At 34.5% G+C, this 19,648-nt stretch overlaps 3 protein-coding genes across 3 annotated transcripts; 2 read left to right on the top strand and 1 right to left on the bottom strand.

The window, feature by feature from the left end:
- The first annotated feature begins 3,826 nt into the window (after positions 1–3,826).
- LOC141719456 (zinc finger BED domain-containing protein RICESLEEPER 1-like) lies at positions 3,827–4,480 on the top strand. Its single transcript, XM_074521836.1, has one exon. The coding sequence runs from the start codon at positions 3,827–3,829 to the stop codon at positions 4,478–4,480; it is 654 nt and encodes a 217-aa protein (XP_074377937.1).
- A 1,883-nt stretch (positions 4,481–6,363) lies between these two features.
- Positions 6,364–12,492, top strand: LOC141720736 (proline--tRNA ligase, chloroplastic/mitochondrial). Its single transcript, XM_074523330.1, has 11 exons — positions 6,364–6,731; positions 6,832–6,888; positions 7,619–7,729; positions 7,950–8,036; positions 8,107–8,220; positions 8,297–8,503; positions 8,987–9,124; positions 9,610–9,771; positions 10,461–10,660; positions 11,658–11,741; positions 11,910–12,492. The coding sequence occupies exons 1-11, from the start codon at positions 6,411–6,413 to the stop codon at positions 12,049–12,051; spliced, it is 1,623 nt and encodes a 540-aa protein (XP_074379431.1). The 5' UTR covers positions 6,364–6,410; the 3' UTR covers positions 12,052–12,492.
- Positions 12,493–12,900: 408 nt separating this feature from the next.
- Positions 12,901–15,271, bottom strand: LOC141720737 (alcohol dehydrogenase 1-like). Its single transcript, XM_074523331.1, has 9 exons — positions 14,988–15,271; positions 14,774–14,910; positions 14,308–14,680; positions 14,134–14,216; positions 13,956–14,031; positions 13,804–13,865; positions 13,613–13,708; positions 13,360–13,521; positions 12,901–13,252 (listed from the first exon to the last, which is right to left on the bottom strand). The coding sequence occupies exons 1-9, from the start codon at positions 15,022–15,024 to the stop codon at positions 13,139–13,141; spliced, it is 1,140 nt and encodes a 379-aa protein (XP_074379432.1). The 5' UTR covers positions 15,025–15,271; the 3' UTR covers positions 12,901–13,138.
- Positions 15,272–19,648: the final 4,377 nt, after the last annotated feature.

Here is a 19,648-nt window from a genome sequence, read left to right on the forward strand (position 1 = left end):
TGATGACAAACACATAAACTAAAAATTAACACCGAAGTCCCCGACAGCGGCGCCAAAAACTTGTTAGGGCGGAAATACGCGCTAAAATTCATGCAAGTATACGTGATCGCAAGTAATATAGAATAAATTATAGTTCGTTCCCACATGGATTTGTTTAAGTTAATTTCAATCAATGTATTTATGTAACACTGGTATGGTTATTATCCAATGCTAAGATGAGTAACAATTTGTGGTTGTTTATACTAAGATTGACTAAGAGATTATACTAAAGAACATAAACTAAGAGATTAAAGAGAATTGAATAATATATGACACAAACATGGGATTCTAACTTTATTAAATACTTCATTCAATAGCCTTATTGATCTTAACCTTAGCATGTAATAGTGATGACACTAATCTGATAACACAAAACTGATAAACGCCAACTTTCATTGTACGAATACCATACTACCAGACATCCACAAAAGAGATAGAAGCTGAATAGACACCAATTATATTGAGATCCTACATGTCTATAGAATTTGACAACATAACGGTTTAATGAACAAGTTATCCCTCATGATTATATAGGGCAAGTAAGATGGTTAAAATTACCTACGCATCATGCATATCAAATACATGAACCTATGCTAGCATGGCAAGTTCTAAACCCTTAAATTCACTTTCGCTTCATTAAAGATTAACACACTATCTTATAAGTTCGCGACGCTCATAAGACGAATAAGCACAACCAAAACTAGGTTTCACACAACACCACACACTAAGGCATCAGAACAAATTAACTAAAGAAATCCATAAATAAATCCGCTAGAAACCCACGATAACGATTAGCCCATGACCAGACTCATCATCAATGTAGGTTCCGATGAAAGTATGGTATAATAAACGTAGTCTTTATACTTAATAAAACCAAGTACGAAATAAAAGTAAAGGTTCAAGAATAAGAAAACTAGCATCCAAAGTTACAACTTAAAACAAAGAATCACAAGAATAAACTAGATCTTCTTTGCCTTAATTGAATTATGCTCTACGATCTTCTTACGCTTTCTCCTTAGCTCTGGTACGTCTCCTTCTTAAAAACGACCTTTATTTATATATATATAGCAGCCCATGCATAGTAGAAGTCCATCCAGTCAAAAGTCAACAAGAATCAAGATTTTAATTCCCGTCCAGGTGCGGCCGCGCGCTTGACTAGCGCGGGCGTGCTGTGTTTCTGTTCCTCGGGCGCGGGCGCGCGCTATCACAGCGCGGGCGCGCTGGTCTTCTGGAAAAACTTCTTTTGTCTTCTTTTCTTGCTGCAATGAGTTGGTCTTCACGAGCCTTTATTCCTTGGACCCCATCCTAACACCATATTAGCATCAAATCAATGCTAATTCACCTGAATTCCGGATTAATGCCTGAAATACAAAAACACTACAAAACACATTAAAACACCAACAACTTGAGTACAAACACACCAATTCAAAATTTAATGAAGTGTTATAAAGTGTCATAAATGCCACTCAACAGTTGTTCGCAAATTTATGTCTAATACAGGATGAGAGCATTGTGAGGCATTCAAGTGGTTGTTACGCTACTTGAAAGCCACATCCAAGGTTACACTATGTTTCAGTAAGATAGATTTTATCTTGGAAGGGTTCTCTGATGCAAATTTGGGTGGATGTTTGGATACAAGAAAAAGTACAACCGGTTATATTTTCACTTTGGGTGGCACCGCAGTTAATTGGATGTCTCGACTTTAAAAGATTGTTGCTCTTTCAACCACAGAAGTAGAATATATGGCTATCTCTGAAGCTAGCAAGGAGATGATTTTGTTGAAGAATTTTCTTGAGGAGTTGGGCAAGAAACATGCGAACAATACTTTTTATAGCAACAGTCAGAGTGCTATTCATCTTGCAAAGAATCCTCTGTTTTATGATGGGATGAAGCATATTCAGCTGAGATATCACTTTACAAGATAGTTGATAAGCAATGGTACTTTGTCCTTGAAGAATCTTTGGTTCAAAGAATCCTGCAGATATATTGACTAAGGTGCTTATGAATGAACAGTTGAAGTTTTGCATAACTTCAACTGTCCTTCAGAATTGATTGATAAGAAGGCGCTGCACTAGTTAGAGTTATTGATTGAAGAACTTATTTTACTAGACTTGCAAGAGTGAAGTGAAGATTGGCCAGACTCCAAGTGGGAGATTGTTGGGTTTGTGTAGTCTATTAATTTAGCCCATGAAAATAGACTATTCAGATTCAGATTAGTTTATGGATTAGTCCGCTTTTCAGATTTGGACTATAATTTTGATTTAGACCTGATTTCTTCTCTTATAAATACTCACGTAATTGTAAAATTATAACACAACAAATTATGAGAGATCAATACAAAATTGGTGCGGCTTGTGGAGTATGAATTTCTGAACCACGTAAATCTTTGTTTTGTGTGATTGTCGTTTATTTTCTTGTTCTTGTTTATTCACTTTGGGTTTTACTTTCGTTGTTGTATACTCAATGATTCACATATGATGATCCTTTAATATCTTGCCAATTTACAAAGCAAACTCTTGCAACAACTTTTTGGAATCATGCTAAAAATTGTTAGCACTTTATGAAGCAAGTCAAGAATGTGTATATGTAAGGTCTTTAATCCACCATATTTGAGAACCATGTGGGCTTTTATTTAATAAAGCAACTCGAACTATTTTTTAAGATAATGAAGTTGTATCACCCAGACAAGATAAAAAATACATTGAAAGAAACATGACAAAACATTGACCCAAAGTTCTTCTTCACCCATAAACTTCAATAAATTAAAGAAATTGATGTTTCTCAGATTCAATTTTATGAAAATTCAGCAGATTTTTTACAAACTTACTTCCTAAATCTTCATTCGAGAAATTGATAAACAAGATTGAAATGCGAGATTTCTCGATATCTTGTAATTTTGTTAAAATGAGAGAGAGGCATGATTTTAAATTATGCGCAACATATGTACTTTTCTCCTTTTACCGGGTCTTTTTCCACACTAATTTTTCCTAATTTTAACGAGACATATTGGTAGTGTATGTCATTTAAAGGAGAGTGACCAAACTCCATACTTTTAATCTTTTATCTGCACTAGACACTTGACTTTATAAATTCATGACTTTTAGATTTACCCATAACTTATTCACATACTCCTTCTTTTCCATTAAATTATATATATTATTTTTTCACGCACTCTTTAATACTTCTTTAAAATATAACTCTATAATATTTTTTATTTTTTTTCTAAATAAAAGTTTTATTTTTTAATTTTTTATTAAAAAAATTTAAACACATTATAAAACTATATTTTATAAAATTCTCGAAATACGTGCAAATAGTAAACGTGGAGGGAATATTCAAATTTACACCTCAGACCAGTACGTACAAATAGTAAACATAGGGCGACGGAGGGAATACTTAAGATTGGAAGATTTGCAAAAAGATTTTAAACTTCCGTCAAATTGGAAGTCATAAAGGGGATGCAATTGGAAAGATGTTAGTTGAATTGTTTGGGGGATGGGGTATAGATCGTATATTCACCATCACATGGGATAATGCAAGTTCAAATGACACCACAATATCACATTTGAAGAAGTTTCTTAGAGGACCATAGGCTATTCTAGAGAACAAGTTTCTATATATGCGTTGTTGTGCTCACATCTAAAATTTAGTGGTGAAGGATGGTTTAAAAGAATAACATGAATCAATTGCAAGAATTCGAAATGCCGTTAGATATGTTAAGTCTTCACCATCAAGACTTGAAAAATTTAGAAAATGTGTTGAAAGGGAGAAGATAAAATGTGATAGGATGGTTTGTCTTGATGTCGACACTAGATGGAATTCAACATATACCATGTTAGATGTCACGGTCAAGTATAAAGGAGCCTTTATTCGAATGATAACCGAAGACTCTAGTTATGAAGCATACTTTAAGGTGGACAATCTTGGAGTTTCGAGTGATAATGGGAAGAAAAAGAAAAAGACACTTGTTGAAGGTGCTCCTTTCTTTGTTGATTTTGATAATGTCATTCGTTTCATTCAATTTTTGGAAATCTTTTATGATGTTACACTAAAATTATCCGGCTCCAAATATTGCACTTCAAATGTATTTTTTGTCGAGCTTGTTAAGGTTCAAGAGGCTATTGTTAAGTTGTGTTCAAGTGATGATATGTTAATGGGGGACATGACTAATAGGATGATGGATAAATACAATAAGTATTGGGATAATATGGAGAATACAAATATTTTGTTGTATGTGGCAGTTGTGTTGGATCCTAGGTATAAAATGAGTTACATAGATTTTTATTTTGCCAAAATATATGGGAGAGGGTCTACTAAATGTTTTATGATGTGTGACAAAGTATTGAAGACATTGCAAGAGCTTTTTGACCACTATAAGAATCTAAAAGGGCATGCGGATTTTTCTCCTAGTTCTAAAACAAATCGGCCGAACAATACATGAGATGATGATTTTGAAAAGTACATGGAAGACCGGGATAGTGGGGCAATGGGAAAATCAGAGCTTGACATATAATTGGTTGATGAAAGAGAACGAAAAAGTGAATGTTTTGAAATATTAATATGGTGGAAGACAAATTCAACAAGATTTCCTATACTCTCTGACTTGGCTAAACATGTCTTAGGGATGCCGGTTTCATCCGTTGCTTCAGAGGCAGCGTTTAGCACCGGTGGAAGAACTGTTGATGCCTACCGGAGTTCACTTTCACCAAAGACAGCAGAAGCGCTAATTTGCAGCCAAGACTGGTTAAACAATTCTGGAACTGTGATTGATCTCAGGGGTGAACCAGAAGAATATCTGCAGTTTGAGAAAATGGAAGATGGTAAACACTTATTAACTTCACTCGTTACACTAAGTTTATTTTATGCTCAGGTTTCAAGTCTGTTCTGTTTCTGTACAGAGTTTTAGATGTTCTGGTTTAAAAATACTCAGATTAATATGTCATATTTGCATCTCTATTTGCATAGGAAATAACTAAAGCTAATAACTGACATTGTGTATTAATATTTCTTCGTTAATTTGCAGCTGAGCTCAAAGTCGTGGGAAATTTGATAGAAAGCTTGGACATCGATAACTAAAAAATTAAAGGTAATGTTTCTGCACTTATCATTTTTCGAGACATTTGCAGATAACAAAGATAGTTTCATATTGTCTGTTGCTGTTGCGTGTTGCCTACAAATTTATATCCATTGTGTCTGATTGTAAATTTATATTTTAACTCTGATTGTGTACAAACATGGACTTGACAGGCTCCTGATTTACTCCAACCTCCAAGTAATAGATGGAAGGTTATATAAGTTTTTTCGTCGTAATTGGATGTAGTTGGTTTTAACGACAACTAGTAACCTTAGCTTTATATCCTACTGTCAAAATAAATGAACAATGCAGACTGTAGAGTTATGTCCTGGAAATGGAAATTTAAATTATGCTAGTTTTTTTGCTTGCTCTGTTTATGATGTTTCCAGATGAACTCTTTAAGAGTTTTGCTTGTCACAAATTTATTTGATACCTAGAATCTGGTAGTACACCTCAAGTATGATTGGTGACTAAATCACACCACCTATCTTTAACTCGTTACGGTCTGTTCTCCACCTTCAATTTGTAAACTAATTTTTCACCCTTTCTAGTCTCCGGTGGACACAACCTCTCAAGTTTTCCTCTCCACTATCCATATTGACAAGTTTATTATTGTGTAAAAGGAATACAAGAGTACCTTTATTACTCTAATTTAATCCATTGTTTTAGAGGAGCGGAGTCCGGAAATGAATTTTGATGTTCTCTACCTATCTAATTTGGGCACTTTTGGAGACTTTTGTATTTTGAATTTTATCACTATATTAATTCAATTTGTGTCAGACTTGGATGATACATTTTTTTTTATTAATCTTAGTTTGGTTTTATTTGAGTCGATAGTTTTTTTCATTTGTATCTTTTCCGGTTTTGTAACCGAAACCGACACTATTGCAACCGAACCGAGGTTTTTGAAACCGAAACCGATGATTCGGTTGCGGTTTTTGATTTTCAAAACCGAAGACGTTCAGTTTCGGTTCCGATTTTATTGAAAAAACGAACCGAACCGAACATCGCTCTCCCCAAGTCTTCACGCGACGCGAGACACAACTTCAACTTTAAACTTTGATATTACACACAATATTATACAAACAACTATTTTGTTCACTATCTTATGTATATATCTATTTTTTTAAATGATATCTATTTTTTTTCGTGTGATCATTTACAACATCATTTTTTACACTGATCTCAATTACAATCAATAAAAACCGGAAAAAAATAAAACTAAATTATACATATATCACATTTTACAATTCACATACATAAACCTCATCTCATCCCTCTTATTGACTATAGAGAAATGGGGGTTATCATCAGACTCTCCTCTCTCACCACCATCTTCACCACCACTACCTCCGCCGCCTTCCGTACGCCGTCGCCGTTCTTCACTCGCCTCCCTCTCCGGAGACTCTCCGCCGCCAAATTATCCACCGCCATCGCCACAGAAGAAATCGAAGAGCGTCGCGAGAAGAAAAAGGCTGGAGTAATCGCGCCTAGGTCTCAGGATTTCAATGGCTGGTACCTCGATGTTATCGCCAATGCGGAGCTCGCTGATTACGGTCCTGTTCGTGGTACTATGGTTATAAGACCTTATGGTTACGCCATTTGGGAAGCTATTCAGGTTTTTATTTCCTCCAAACAGTTTTAGCGCGGGTTGCATTTATCCTCCGACTGTATGTGTTGTTTTTTAATTGATTAGTTTATATGTGGTGAATATGCAGGATTATTTGAATGTTAAATTTAAGGAGACCGGTCATAGTAACATGTACTTCCCTCAGGTATGCTAATTTCTACTCTCGGTACCGATGGTATATATATAATGTTATTGTATAATGAGGTGGAGATTGAGTGTTTTGTTGTAATCGGTGATGAACTTTAATGTCAGCTAAGAAGATTTGTAATTATGAAAATTGAATGAGATAGAAAATCTAAATTGAAGGAAGTTGTTAGAGCTCGTATTTGTAAAATGATCACACTTGAGTTTTAGTTTATTATCTTATTCTTTGTGAAGTAATTAGATATTGCCTTTGGACTTTGTATCATACATTTTTATCAGTTATCATTTAAAGTCTACTGTACGATTATTGCATTGCGTGGTAGAATTTACCTTAGGAAGATGAATGACACGATAAAACATACATTAGTGATTACGGGTTAAGTATCAAATTTACCACTATATAACTAGCGAAATATCAAATTTACCACAGATTAAATTCGGGGTCTCCAATTGCCCATTTTTCACTCAAAATTGCTAATTTACGGTGATAAATTTAAGATGTCGTTAGCTTATGAGCAACTCGAAAAGTGACCAACTTGAGACCCACTTACTTGAAAGTGGCCAATCTGAGATCCCGAATTTGTTGGTGGTAAATTTGAAAATTTGCTAATTATATAATGGTCAACTTGATATTTAACCCTAATGATTACTGATTACTGATCAGTCTCATGACCATGTTATTAATCAATATTGGAGTGAAGTTCTGACAAGTGTTTTGTTGGTGGTTGCAGTTAATACCATACTCATTCATTGAGAAAGAAGCTAGTCATGTTGAGGGTTTTAGTCCAGAGTTAGCTGTTGTGACTATTGGAGGAGGAAAGGAACTCGAAGAAAAACTCGTGGTACGCTTATGACTTACCAATCTTCTTTGTTTCCTATACAAGTCAACTCCTCTGTGTCCAAATAAATTCTAATCTCTTACCTCAGTATTCAAGATTATGACAACTATTACGATTTAAGTTTTAAGCAGAAAAGCTAACTCATTAACAGAAAATTAAAATATTTTTCAATTATAATAGCGAAACAATAGTAAACCACATGTTTACTCAAGTGTTATGTCAGGTCCGGCCTACTAGCGAAACAATAGTAAACCACATGTTTACTCAGTGGATTCATAGCTATCGTGATCTTCCTCTCATGATAAATCAGGTGCAACTTTGACATCTTTCTATTTGTTTTTGCTTACTATCTTTCTCATCCTAACATTTGCCAAGTTTAGTGGGTTAATGTTACAAGATGGGAGATGCGTACTAAACCATTCGTGAGGACTCTCGAGTTTCTTTGGCAGGAGGGACATACTGCTCATGCTACTCCAGAGGAGGCAGAAAAAGAGGTAGGTGTCTTGCATGTGTAGAGCACATTCATTCGAGTTCTAAAGTGACATTTTTTGTTATTTGTTTAATACGCAGGCACTACAGATGATTGATATTTATACAAAGTTTGCTTATGAGCAAGCTGCAATACCTGTCATTGCAGGTCGGAAATCCAAAGTTGAAACGTTTGCTGGTGCTGCCAAGACTTATACAATTGAAGCTATGATGGGTGATTGTAAGGCTCTGCAAGCTGGAACCAGCCACAACCTTGGCCAGAACTTCTCTCGTGCTTTTGGAACACAGGCAAGTGACTTACTGTTTCAATGTTGAGGCAAAGCTAAATTGATGTGAAATACCCATCCAGCTTATTTTTGTCTGTCTTCTGGGTCTTATACAGAGCATTGAACCTGACGTATTTGATGAGTAGCGAAGGGTCTTGAGACCTTTAGAAATTTAGAAATAAAAGTTAATTATGAAGTAGTTAAGCACCATTGGACATTATTGACATTCAATTCATATTTAGTGATATATTTCTCAAAATACAGATTAATTTCTTATCCAGAGCTTTTGATTAGTGGATAAATGGGACATACTTCCATGCATCTGTTCAATTGTTTGCTTTGATGATTAATCAGTATTATACAATTGTTGCTGATTCTATTTTTATAATAAGCCTTTCTTCGATGAGATTAAACGTGAAAGTTCAATCTATGTGCCTCCTTTAATGTTTTAATTTTTTTCCAGCACTTAAATAAGTTGTTTGGTCTGATATGTTTGTATGGACAGTTTGCTGATGAAAATGGACAAAGAGAACATGTATGGCAAACATCTTGGGCCATAAGCACCCGATTTGTCGGTGGCATCATTATGACACATGGAGATGATGCTGGTTTAATGTTACCCCCCAAGCTAGCACCTATTCAGGTACTTGTGGCAAAAGTTGCAGCCAGACTACTTCTTGAAGTTATTGAGTTGTTATATTGCAGCTCTAGTTTAGTTTGAATGCATACGACTTTCACCCTTTCAGTCACAATTCTATTTTGTTTTGCCCGAATTGTTACTTTTTGACTTCTGTATAGTGTATATTACATCCACGACATACAGTTCCTAGCAATTTACAATCTAAATTAACTAATTACATATTTTATTTTTTCTTCTAATAAATTTGTCAAAAATAAATGTTATGGGTGCATCCGGTGACAAAAGCCATACGGAAGAATTTTAAGGTTTCTGATTCCAATCTCTATACTCGCTTCCAATATTTCAAAATATAAATAAATAATTAGCTGTTTTTTTCTAGTAGATGTTGAGTCTGTTGTTTAGGTGTGAATGTTGCTCCCATTGACTTCTCTTCCTTTCTCTAGCATGCCCTATTAGTGCTAGAAATTAATATTTTGGCTTGTTTCCAGGTAATTATCATCCCAATATGGAAAAAAACTGATGAGAAGACCGGAGTTCTTGCTGCTGCATTATCTGTTAAAGAATCTCTTCAAACTGCAGGTATTAGAGTAAAAATTGACGACTCAGAACAAAAAACACCAGGATGGAAATTTAACTTCTGGGAAATGAAGGTATGTTACTTGTTTAATAATCTTATTTGTTTTGTTTGTGACTTTAGGCAAATCGTACAATATGGCAGCATTTTATCTTCTAAAATTCCACAAAATTGAACACCAAAGCAGGAAAGCAAAGAGGGGCAGAGATAACACCGATGTGGACGTGGTCTTGTGCTATATATGTTTTATGCACATTTTAGCAGTGCGAAAACACAAGTTCTGGCCCCCACCCTTAAATAATACAACATAAGAGTATATATTGTTGCGTAGTTGTATTTAGCAAGTCTATTACATCCACCTTTTTTGTTTCTCTACTACATTGTTAAGACATATTAATATGAATCTTGCATTACATTAGTATAGATTTTGTGACAATAATTATAAGGTATAAATATATTTCACCTTTGGACATTCAGCAACAGTAAAACCTAATTAAGGTGTGCAAGAGTACAACCTAATGAAGGTGTTCTTGCTTGTCATCATATATTTCTGCGTTACAGCCTTGTAAGAAAAGTAGCTAAAGTTTAGGCACAGTCTCATCAATTGTTCACTTGGCACAACTGTCAGTTGATACGATATTGCTTTGCGTCTCGAGAAGTTCTCAAATCACGACTAGAAACTTTTTTCTCTTTGGGGTCCACTGTGCAGACATAAGTTATAGCTGTGATTAATTTTTTAAGAAACCTTTTCTACTTTTGTGGTAGGGTGTTCCCTTGAGAATTGAAATTGGTCCACGTGATGTTTCAAGTGAGAGCGTCGTCATATCTAGAAGAGATGTCCCTGGGAAGCAAGGGAAAGTTTTTGGAGTATCTATGGAATCTTCTACATTGGTGGCCTACTTAAAAGATAAGTTAGATGAGATTCAGTTAGCACTTTTATCAACAGCAACATCCTTTCGAGATAGGTGCATTCTTCTACTTCAAGTATTTTCTGTGCAACTATTCTGTTTCTTTCATAGAAAATGATCACTATTGTTTATAAAAGGTTGTCTATCTTGGGAGGGCGTTAAGCCAAGATCAAAAAAATTGACTTTGCTTCTGTCTTGGCTAGAGCATGTCACCCATGGAAAATGTTATTTTTGTCTCTTTTAATTTGTTAAGCATACAATAGTTTGTCCAAGTATAATGTGGTTTTCGCTCTATTGGTTGGTCAACCTCACTTAGCAAGCGAATTTGCGAGACGTGCTAGATTTTTAGGCTGTGTTTGATATGGCAGTAATAGTCTCTGGCCTATTGGCAACTCACACTATATAGTTCCTCAAGTTATCCATGGATTATGTTTCAATTAATTTTATATTTCATTTCGATGTAATTAATTATATCTAAGGAGAGTGCGGGTAAATAACTCACAAACAAAGATAGTTTGTAGGATTATTTTAAGGGGATCTCTAAAATGATGCAAATTTAAAATAATTCAGAGACTATAATTCTTGTACACGAGCAAAGCGTTGATGATGTCTTAACAAGTTAAAAGACTTTCCACCATAAAACTTATGCTGTGCTTTTGAAGACATAAAATAAGACAAGATAGAGATTATCGTAGCTGTCTGGTGTTGGTCCTTTCAATGGCCAGGCACAGACGTTCTGCTCAACTTATACGATCAAGATGCAGAGAACCTTAATGTTATTAGGTTTTATCTCCGTCCAATCTATCAAGGATCTTCTCTTCCTCGTATATATTTAAATAAAATCGTAAGTAGTAGTATACATATGGTATATATCTTGTTGGAAGCTTGAAGTGCATTGGTGACACTTTATTTCTTTTAGTGGTTATGACTCGAGTGAACATGGGTATTACAAATATAGTGACAGTATACTGTGTCTGGGTGTTTTTCATCTTACTCTGCTTCTATTACATAAATGTAGTAGTTACCTTTGTCCGTTTGAATTTGGATGTTGCAGTAACATCGTGGATGTGAGCACTTATGATGAGCTCAAAGAAGCAATTTCGCAGGGTAAATGGGCAAGAGGGCCATGGTCGGGAAGGTAACAAAAATTATGGTTTTAATTGAATCTGTTGGATATTTATATGCTGGTGAAGACTTGCCTTATTATCTGTTCACATTGTTTCTACTTCCAATCATGTTTGTATATTCTTGTGCATATGCATCTTTTGTGAATTGTGAATGCTCATACTGCCCCTTTGGTTATCAGTGATGAAGACGAATTGAAGGTGAAAGAAGAAACAGGTGCAACAATTAGGTGTTTTCCTTTTGAACAGCCCAATGAGACACAAAACTGTTTGATGAGTGGGAATTCAGCAGATGAAGTTGCTATTTTTGCAAAATCTTACTAGTCAATCAGACAGATGAAGTGGTTAATTGTTTCAACCCTTTGCTGCTCCAAATGCGTTGATAGAAGACTAAATGATGAGACCACAAGAGTGATTGCAGATCAAGGGGTCCAGAGCTGCCTGTAATCTAGTTGTCAATGGCGGTAATTGTTGTCGCTGGGAATATCAAGGATCAGTTGAGTTTAATTAGTGAATATGATGGATCAATTAACCTTTATTAATGAATACAACTATATTTTGTTGCTGTGTAGATTTTATGTTTTGATGTATCTGAAATTTGCTGATGGGAGATTGTGATGTTATGTAGATTGAAAGACATTTTCTAGGATAGAAATTAATATCCCCATTTATGTAGTCTTTTTGTTCCACAAGTCCTTACATTTGTGTCCCATTTCCAACTTATATCAACCTTCCAAGTATATAAATTCGTGTTTGAATTTCTGATCTCTTTTTGAACTGATATCTTGCGAGTTTGTTTTAGAGTTGCTTGCCATGAGCTGTTTTAATTATCTTTTCTTTTGTACTTGTTTGTGCCTTCAGGTATTTACAAGATACTACAGGACTTGAGCTAAATGTTTTTTTGTGATGTAATTCTAGTGAACGGTTTACCAAAGTAATTATTTTGGGAGCTCACCAGTTAAAGTTTATGTTATGCTAGTTTTCAATAATAGAATCAAACTTGTTGCTAGTAATGGACAAGAAAAATGAAGTATAGATCAAACGGTTTAAAAATCAATTCAGGATAGGTCAGTTTTTTCCACTGCCTGTTTAGTTTTAGAGGTTGAGCGGAGTGCGACTAGCTAAGATGATAATTTTTGGAAGTCATGACTTATGGTCTGTTTTGCTAGTCTGTATGTAAACTGTTACAATGCAATGAATAACTAGAAAAATAGTCTTTTACAAAAGCAGGAGGGAAAGTATTGACAATACAATGTACATGAAAAACACCAGAAACAGTATCAAAAAAATAAAAAATTCACGACCCACAAAATCTGTAGAAAAAGAAAATATTCCTCCATTTATTATTAATTGCATGTTGTGGAGAGAGGAGTACAGATGCTTCATAACCTGCCATCATTATTTTCATATATCATTCCATACGGATGATGCATCGGAGGCCTTCACCTTTCAGCATCAAATCGAAAGCCTTGTTGATCTCAGCAAATGGTACTTGATGAGTGATGAACTTGTCCAATTCAAGTTCCTGCAGATACACACTGATACATCAGTATTTGTACCAACTATCAAGACAGTTTGCCTATGTTAAACAATAAAAATACTTTGAATTGTGTAGAATCCAAGGAAGTTTACCTTGTTCATGTATTTTTCAACTACAGATGGAAGGTCTGAACGAGGTTTGTAGTTCCCAAAGAAACTACCTTTGAGAGTCCTTTCACTCAATAGATTCATGGGGCTTGTCTTAAAGACAGCATCTTTATGTGGAACTCCCACTAGCACAGCAACACCCCATCCCTGTCAAAGTGGTTTATTTGAGTTAAGAATTTTAGATGTGATCATTTGCAAGACCACATAATCATATCATAACCCACTAAAGAGAACATACATCATGTACACATTCAAATGCTGAAATCATGGCATCTATATGCCCGGTACACTCGATACTTCTGTCCACTCCTCCATTGGTCATTTCAACAATAACCTAGAGAATGAGATTGAGATATACATCAACTTTTTAATTAGACAGATAAATATATGTAGAGGAACTTTTTTAGGCAAAATATTGTATCAACCAACCTCTTGAACTGGTTTTTTGTGGTCTTTTGGGTTCACAAACTCTGTCACACCAAACTTCCTTGCTGTACACAAAGATTAATCATCTTCATTAGTCATTTCTTCGCTATTATGCGCTTATTCATTTAAATTTCACAATGCAGATGCAAGCTTACAATATTCAAATCTGTTTGAATTCAGATCAACACCAATAATTCTGGAAGCCCCTGCAATTCTCGCTCCTTCCGCGGCCTAATCACAAGAATGACAATATTACCATATTTATTTTTACCAGACACCGGAAACAAAGTAAAACTATATATAGGACAGGAAGATGAAAGGGTAAGAACTTACAGCAAGGCCGACAGCTCCTAATCCAAAAACAGCCACTGTTGATCCCTTCTTAGGCTTTGCAACATTCAGTGTGGAACCCAATCCTATGGAATAAGAAACCATAAAATATGATTGCTTCCGTGTAATATAGACATTGAGATTTACAATAAAAGAAGATCATATTTCCACACATACCAGTTGAAATTCCACAGCTAAGCACACAAACTTTGTCGAGAGGAGCAAGAGGGTTAATCTTAGCAACACAGCCAACATGCATGACAGTGTACTCGCTAAACGTGGATGTTCCAACAAAATGCAGGATTGGTTTTCCATTGATTGAAAATCGCGACTTTCCATCATTAAGCATCACTCCTCTATCAGTATTGATCCTGAGGAGATCACACATATTGCTCTCCTCTGATTTGCAATGCGCACATTCTTTACATTCTCCAGTGAAGACAGGGAGAACATGATCTCCTGGTGCCAGATCAGTCACACCCTCTCCAACACTCTCCACAATTCCTCCTGCTTCGTGTCCAAGAATTCGAGGGAAAACAGGGGTCTGTCCCTGATATTATCAAAGATTAAACAAAGTTTAGTACAGTCAAATGATAATAAATGTAACAGATTTTGTTCAATCCAATAAAAACTTGTAGTGTACCTTGGCTTCCCAGAAGTAAACATCAGTGTGGCAAAGAGAAGTGAAGAGGATCTTGATACGAACTTCGGATTTCTGAGGAGGAGCGACCTCTATTTCTTCAATCACAAGTGGCTTCCCTGCTTCCCATGCAACAGCAGCTGTGCTACAAAAAGTATTGCATTTAGAATCGGGTATAAATAAAGAGTGTGCTCTAGATTGTCTAAATTTGTTTTACCTTTACAGCGAATGACTTGACCAATGGTGCTTGACATCTTCTCAAGTTCTTGCAGTGATGATTAAACTCTACTGTATGTATGTATCTTGTTATGTTGTGAGATGATATCAGAAACAAGTTTGCAGCAGATATATATAGTTGAGGAGAAGAGAGGTTTTGAATCACCAAAACAAACAGAGGATAGGGTTTTGACTTTTTCATAAACCACTAGTCTTTCACAAAACCAGATTCTAACCCTTTCATTTTTTTAATCAACAAAAACAAGACACGGCTTTCAGTTTCTTTGCCTACGGGTTGCCTTAGTTGTACTAATTGTATAAACAAATGAATCATATTTTGACTTTAAAATAACAATTTGTTAGTTTGTGTGTCTGCAAAGAGTTTTCATAAGCAGGGAGTAACAATGTGGCAAAGTTTTGCCCCGCAAGGGGTTTGGCTTCAAGTTTTATTTTTATAAAAAAAAGTGGTAAGCTTTATTTTTAGGTGGTACATTTTAAAAAAAAATCAAAAAATAATTTCCATTTAGTTATAGATAATACGCAACAATTATGATTGTATGTAAGTTATAATACAACAAGAATCACTTACATAAAAAATTCTAGTATACAATTAAATTAAACTTTTAATTTTTACAATATTACACAAAACTGTGAGACATCAATGATTTTAATAAATTTATAACATTTTTTTAACAAAACTGGGGAAAACAGTAATTCTATCCCGTATGTGATAACGAGGCAGCAGAACTTGCTGAGCACAAGCCTCAAACTGCCCAGCTCGTCCGCGTGCTAACCCGGCGTTGCCCCAAAACCATGTACGGTTTGTTACAATATAGTCCGGATTTAACTTGCGTGGATTTTATTTTTTTATTCCAAACTGAAAACTACATGCGTTCACTGTTTTCCTTCTCCATTCTCAGTAAACAACTTGTCTCCAACTCTACGGGTGTATATATGAACAGCCCGTAAATTTATAAAATTGCAACTACAATCACAAATCGCAAGATATATTTACAATAAAATATGTTTTATATGATATAAATAATAAGCAAACACATTTATTTTGTTTAAACATTATATTATTAAATATGATAAGATTTATAGATTAATATTTTTTTGTTATAACTTCAAGCTAGTACATTACTTTAAGCAAATGTTCAAGTTCAATGGGTAAATTATTTACCCCTCTATTCTCGCATTTACTAGATTAACCGCACATTTGTCTCTTTAGTCTCACAACCTATCTTTGAGACTTTTATTGCGCTTTACTACATTATACTTTACATGTTTCATTTCTCAACGTTAACTTATCAATTATTAAAATCTACATTTGTTAAGATTTTTTTTTATGATTTTTAATATTTTATATTAAGTGGTTGAACCATAAACTGAACCCAAATAATCACAAATTCGTAACTCTAGCGGTTGAAAATTTTCTAAAATCAATTTTCGCGATTTGATTCGATTTTTATCTCAAAATCAATCTGATCCAAAACGCGTATACCCTATGTTACGTATGAAGTGCAAAACATGGGGTGAATGCGTTTTCTTGATTTTAACTATCTTGGGAATCAAGTTGTGTTTAGGGTGTGGAACTTAAACAGTTAGATATGAATTTGTAGTGATAAATAACTCAATGTAAAAGATACAAACAATTATCAAAACTCACTTAATTTAAATTAAAAGTGGTGCTACAAATCAGTGTTCTTAAATAATAAGAACTTAGCTACTTCTCTTGAGAGAATACAAGATTTCTATATCTATTTTTGTTACTCCTAAATAAAGGACCGGTGACATATTTTATAGAACAACATGCACAATTTACAGAAATTGCACTAAAATAGACTAACACATTTTCTAAAACTAATTTTTCTATTTCTATTTTAAGTGCATCAAATCTGCATATAATCTTCTAGGTCCGTGACCCTCCTTTATCCGGTTCATTTTGACCCTTGATCTTCCACTTCCTCAAGCTGCCTTTGTAGGCTTTCCATTTCAGTGATAAAACATTTTTTTGATTGATTATCTTGAATCTTCAAGTTGGTTTTGTTAGGAAATGAATAACACACATGGGGGTGAATGTGTTTTACGTTTTTATGCTTTTCATTAACTTTTTATGGTTGAACAAAGTAAATTAAATCTTGTAGTGAAATGTGTTACTTGTTGAAATTAAACATGCAATAATAAAGAACACAGATGTTTCAAAACTCACTTAATTTTATATTAAAATTAAGACTGTTTTGCTACAAAATTTCTAGGCTTTTTGTTGATAAAGAGCTTAGCTTCTTCTTGAGAGTGTTACAAGATTTTCTATCTAAATTGTTACTTCTTCATAAAGGACCAATGTTAACTTTATAATTTAGTTAACTTCTGGTTTACATAGTGTATAATAAGAAACTGCTTTTTTACTTTAGTAAACTGTCACTTGTCATTTCCATTTTAGAAAAAGCGTATCTTCCATTTCTGACTTAGAAAATCCTTGCACACTGTGTTAACTTTGATCTTCCTCTGTCACTTAATCTTCACCATTGATCTTGCACTCTCTTCAAGCTGCTTTTTGTAGACTTGTCAATCCAGCTATTTGAATTATTTGTTGATTGTAAATCTTGGATATTGAACTGGTCTGCAAATTGTACTTTGAGATTTTGCCTCGAGATCTCCATTTGGTCTATATAGAATTTGACATCTCGATAAGTATATTGGCTTATCGAGATCTTTAGTACTCCACAGTAAATTTGACTTGTAGAGGTCTCTGAGTTCTCTATAGGAGAATTTGGCTTATCGAGATCTCTAGTCTTCATATCTTCATTTTAACTTATCGATATCTCTGAGTTCTCTAGTGTCATATTGACTTATCGATAACTCAGAATTCTCTAGTCAAATTTGACTTATTGATAACTCAGAGTTCTCTAGTGAATTTTGGCTTATCGATATCTCTGAGTTCTCTAGTGGAATTTGATTTATTGATAACTCAGAGTTCTCTAATGAATATTGACTTGTCGATAACTCTGAGTTCTCTAGTGAAGAAATGACTTGTCGATATCTACAATCTTCATGTCTTCAATTTTGACTTGTCGATATCTCTGTGAGTTCTCCATAAGCTTTTCTGACTTCTCGATAAGTCATATGAAGTTCTCGAGTGACTTCTCTATAACACTAAATCTGTGACTTGTAGAGATCTTGACTTTGAATATTTTTATCCAAACATATTTATTCAACTCCAAACTTCTTCATAATTCTTCCGAGGCATGATCTTCTTGATCTTCTTCCAGATAGAATCCTTAGGCTTGATACTGTATAAACAAAAAGACTCCAGTATGTTCTTTTACATTTTTACAGACTTTAGATGTTACAGGTACAAATGCAAACTAAGATTACAATACAACTTACTTAGAGTTGTCAATTTGACTTAGTCTTGTTAAAGTACAAGCATGTCTTGCACAACAATTGTATTATGTTAATTTGAGCTGTTATCGAGATCTTCATTACTATACTGAGTTGTCTCATGTCGATATATGGAATGACTTGTCAATATCTCCGGTTCTCTATATATACTATTTGGCTTTTCGACGTCTCCACTTCTCTACATGCAGTTTTAACTTGTCAACATCTCTACTTCTCTATATGCAGTTTTGACTTGTAGAAATCTCTACTTCTCCATATGCAGTTTTGACTTGTCGACATCTTCACTTCTCTACATGCAGTTTTGACTTGTCTACATCTCCACTTCTCTATATGCCTTGGACTTCTCTACAAGTCGAATGACATTTCTACAAGTAGAATGACTTCTTTACAAGTATAATAACTTCTCGACAGACATCTCTGTACATCTTGATCCGTGACTTGTCAATATGTGATTTAGAACATTTTTTCAAAAATAACATTATTCAATTTTAAACTTCTACACTTCTCTTCGAGGCATGATCATGCTTGATCTTCTATCAGAGTTTATTCCTTAGCTTGATGATTGTTCATAAACAAATCTCCCAGTCTAATCTCCTTAACATTTTTACAGACTCAAACAATTATAAAATACAAGAAGATTATCATACAAACAAATTTTAGGGTTGTCAAAGTGACTTAGTCTTTTTATGTAGAGGCATGTCTTGCACAACAATCTCCCCCAATTTGTGAGAAGATTACTTGTCACAAATTCATGCCTGATAACAAGACTAATGTTCGGGTGAAAACACGCGCTAAAATTCACGCAAGTATACGCGTTCGCAAGTAGTATAAGATATAAATCAGATTCGTTCCCACAGAGATTGGTTTAGGTTAAGTTCAATTTATGCACCTATGCAACAATGTATGGTTATCGCTTAATGCTAAGACAAATAACAAATTGGGTTTTTATTAAACTAAGAGATTATACTAAATAACATTAACTAAGAGAATTGAGGTTGAATTAATATATATGACAAACATGAGATTCTAACTTCATTAAATACTTCATTCAATAGCCTTTTCGTTCTTAACCTTAGCATGTGATGGTGATGACACTAATCAGATAACACGAAACTGATAAACGCCAACTTTCGTTGCACGAGTACCATTCTACCGGACATCCACAAAAGAGATAGAAGCTGAATATGCACCAATTATATTGAGACCCTATATGTCTATAGAATTTGACAACATAACAGGTTAAGCACAAGTTATCCA

The sequence above is a fragment of the Apium graveolens genome, chromosome 4 (genome assembly GCF_009905375.1).
Source record: "Apium graveolens cultivar Ventura chromosome 4, ASM990537v1, whole genome shotgun sequence".
Classification (NCBI taxonomy): Eukaryota; Viridiplantae; Streptophyta; class Magnoliopsida; order Apiales; family Apiaceae; genus Apium; species Apium graveolens.

What these genes read in the sequence shown, in the direction of transcription:
- LOC141719456 (XM_074521836.1), top strand. Translation starts at nt 3,827, where the DNA reads ATGGTTTGTCTTGATGTCGACACTAGATGGAATTCAACATATACCATG.
- LOC141720736 (XM_074523330.1), top strand. Translation starts at nt 6,411, where the DNA reads ATGGGGGTTATCATCAGACTCTCCTCTCTCACCACCATCTTCACCACC. An exon ending in CAGAGGAGGCAGAAAAAGAG is followed by an intron (nt 8,221 to 8,296) that starts GTAGGTGTCTTG and finishes TTTAATACGCAG; the next exon opens with GCACTACAGATGATTGATAT. An exon ending in CCAAGCTAGCACCTATTCAG is followed by an intron (nt 9,125 to 9,609) that starts GTACTTGTGGCA and finishes GCTTGTTTCCAG; the next exon opens with GTAATTATCATCCCAATATG.
- LOC141720737 (XM_074523331.1), bottom strand. Translation starts at nt 15,024, where the DNA reads ATGTCAAGCACCATTGGTCAAGTCATTCGCTGTAAAG. An exon ending in TAGGAGCTGTCGGCCTTGCT is followed by an intron (nt 14,032 to 14,133) that starts GTAAGTTCTTAC and finishes TCTTGTGATTAG; the next exon opens with GCCGCGGAAGGAGCGAGAAT. An exon ending in ACAAAAAACCAGTTCAAGAG is followed by an intron (nt 13,709 to 13,803) that starts GTTGGTTGATAC and finishes CTCATTCTCTAG; the next exon opens with GTTATTGTTGAAATGACCAA.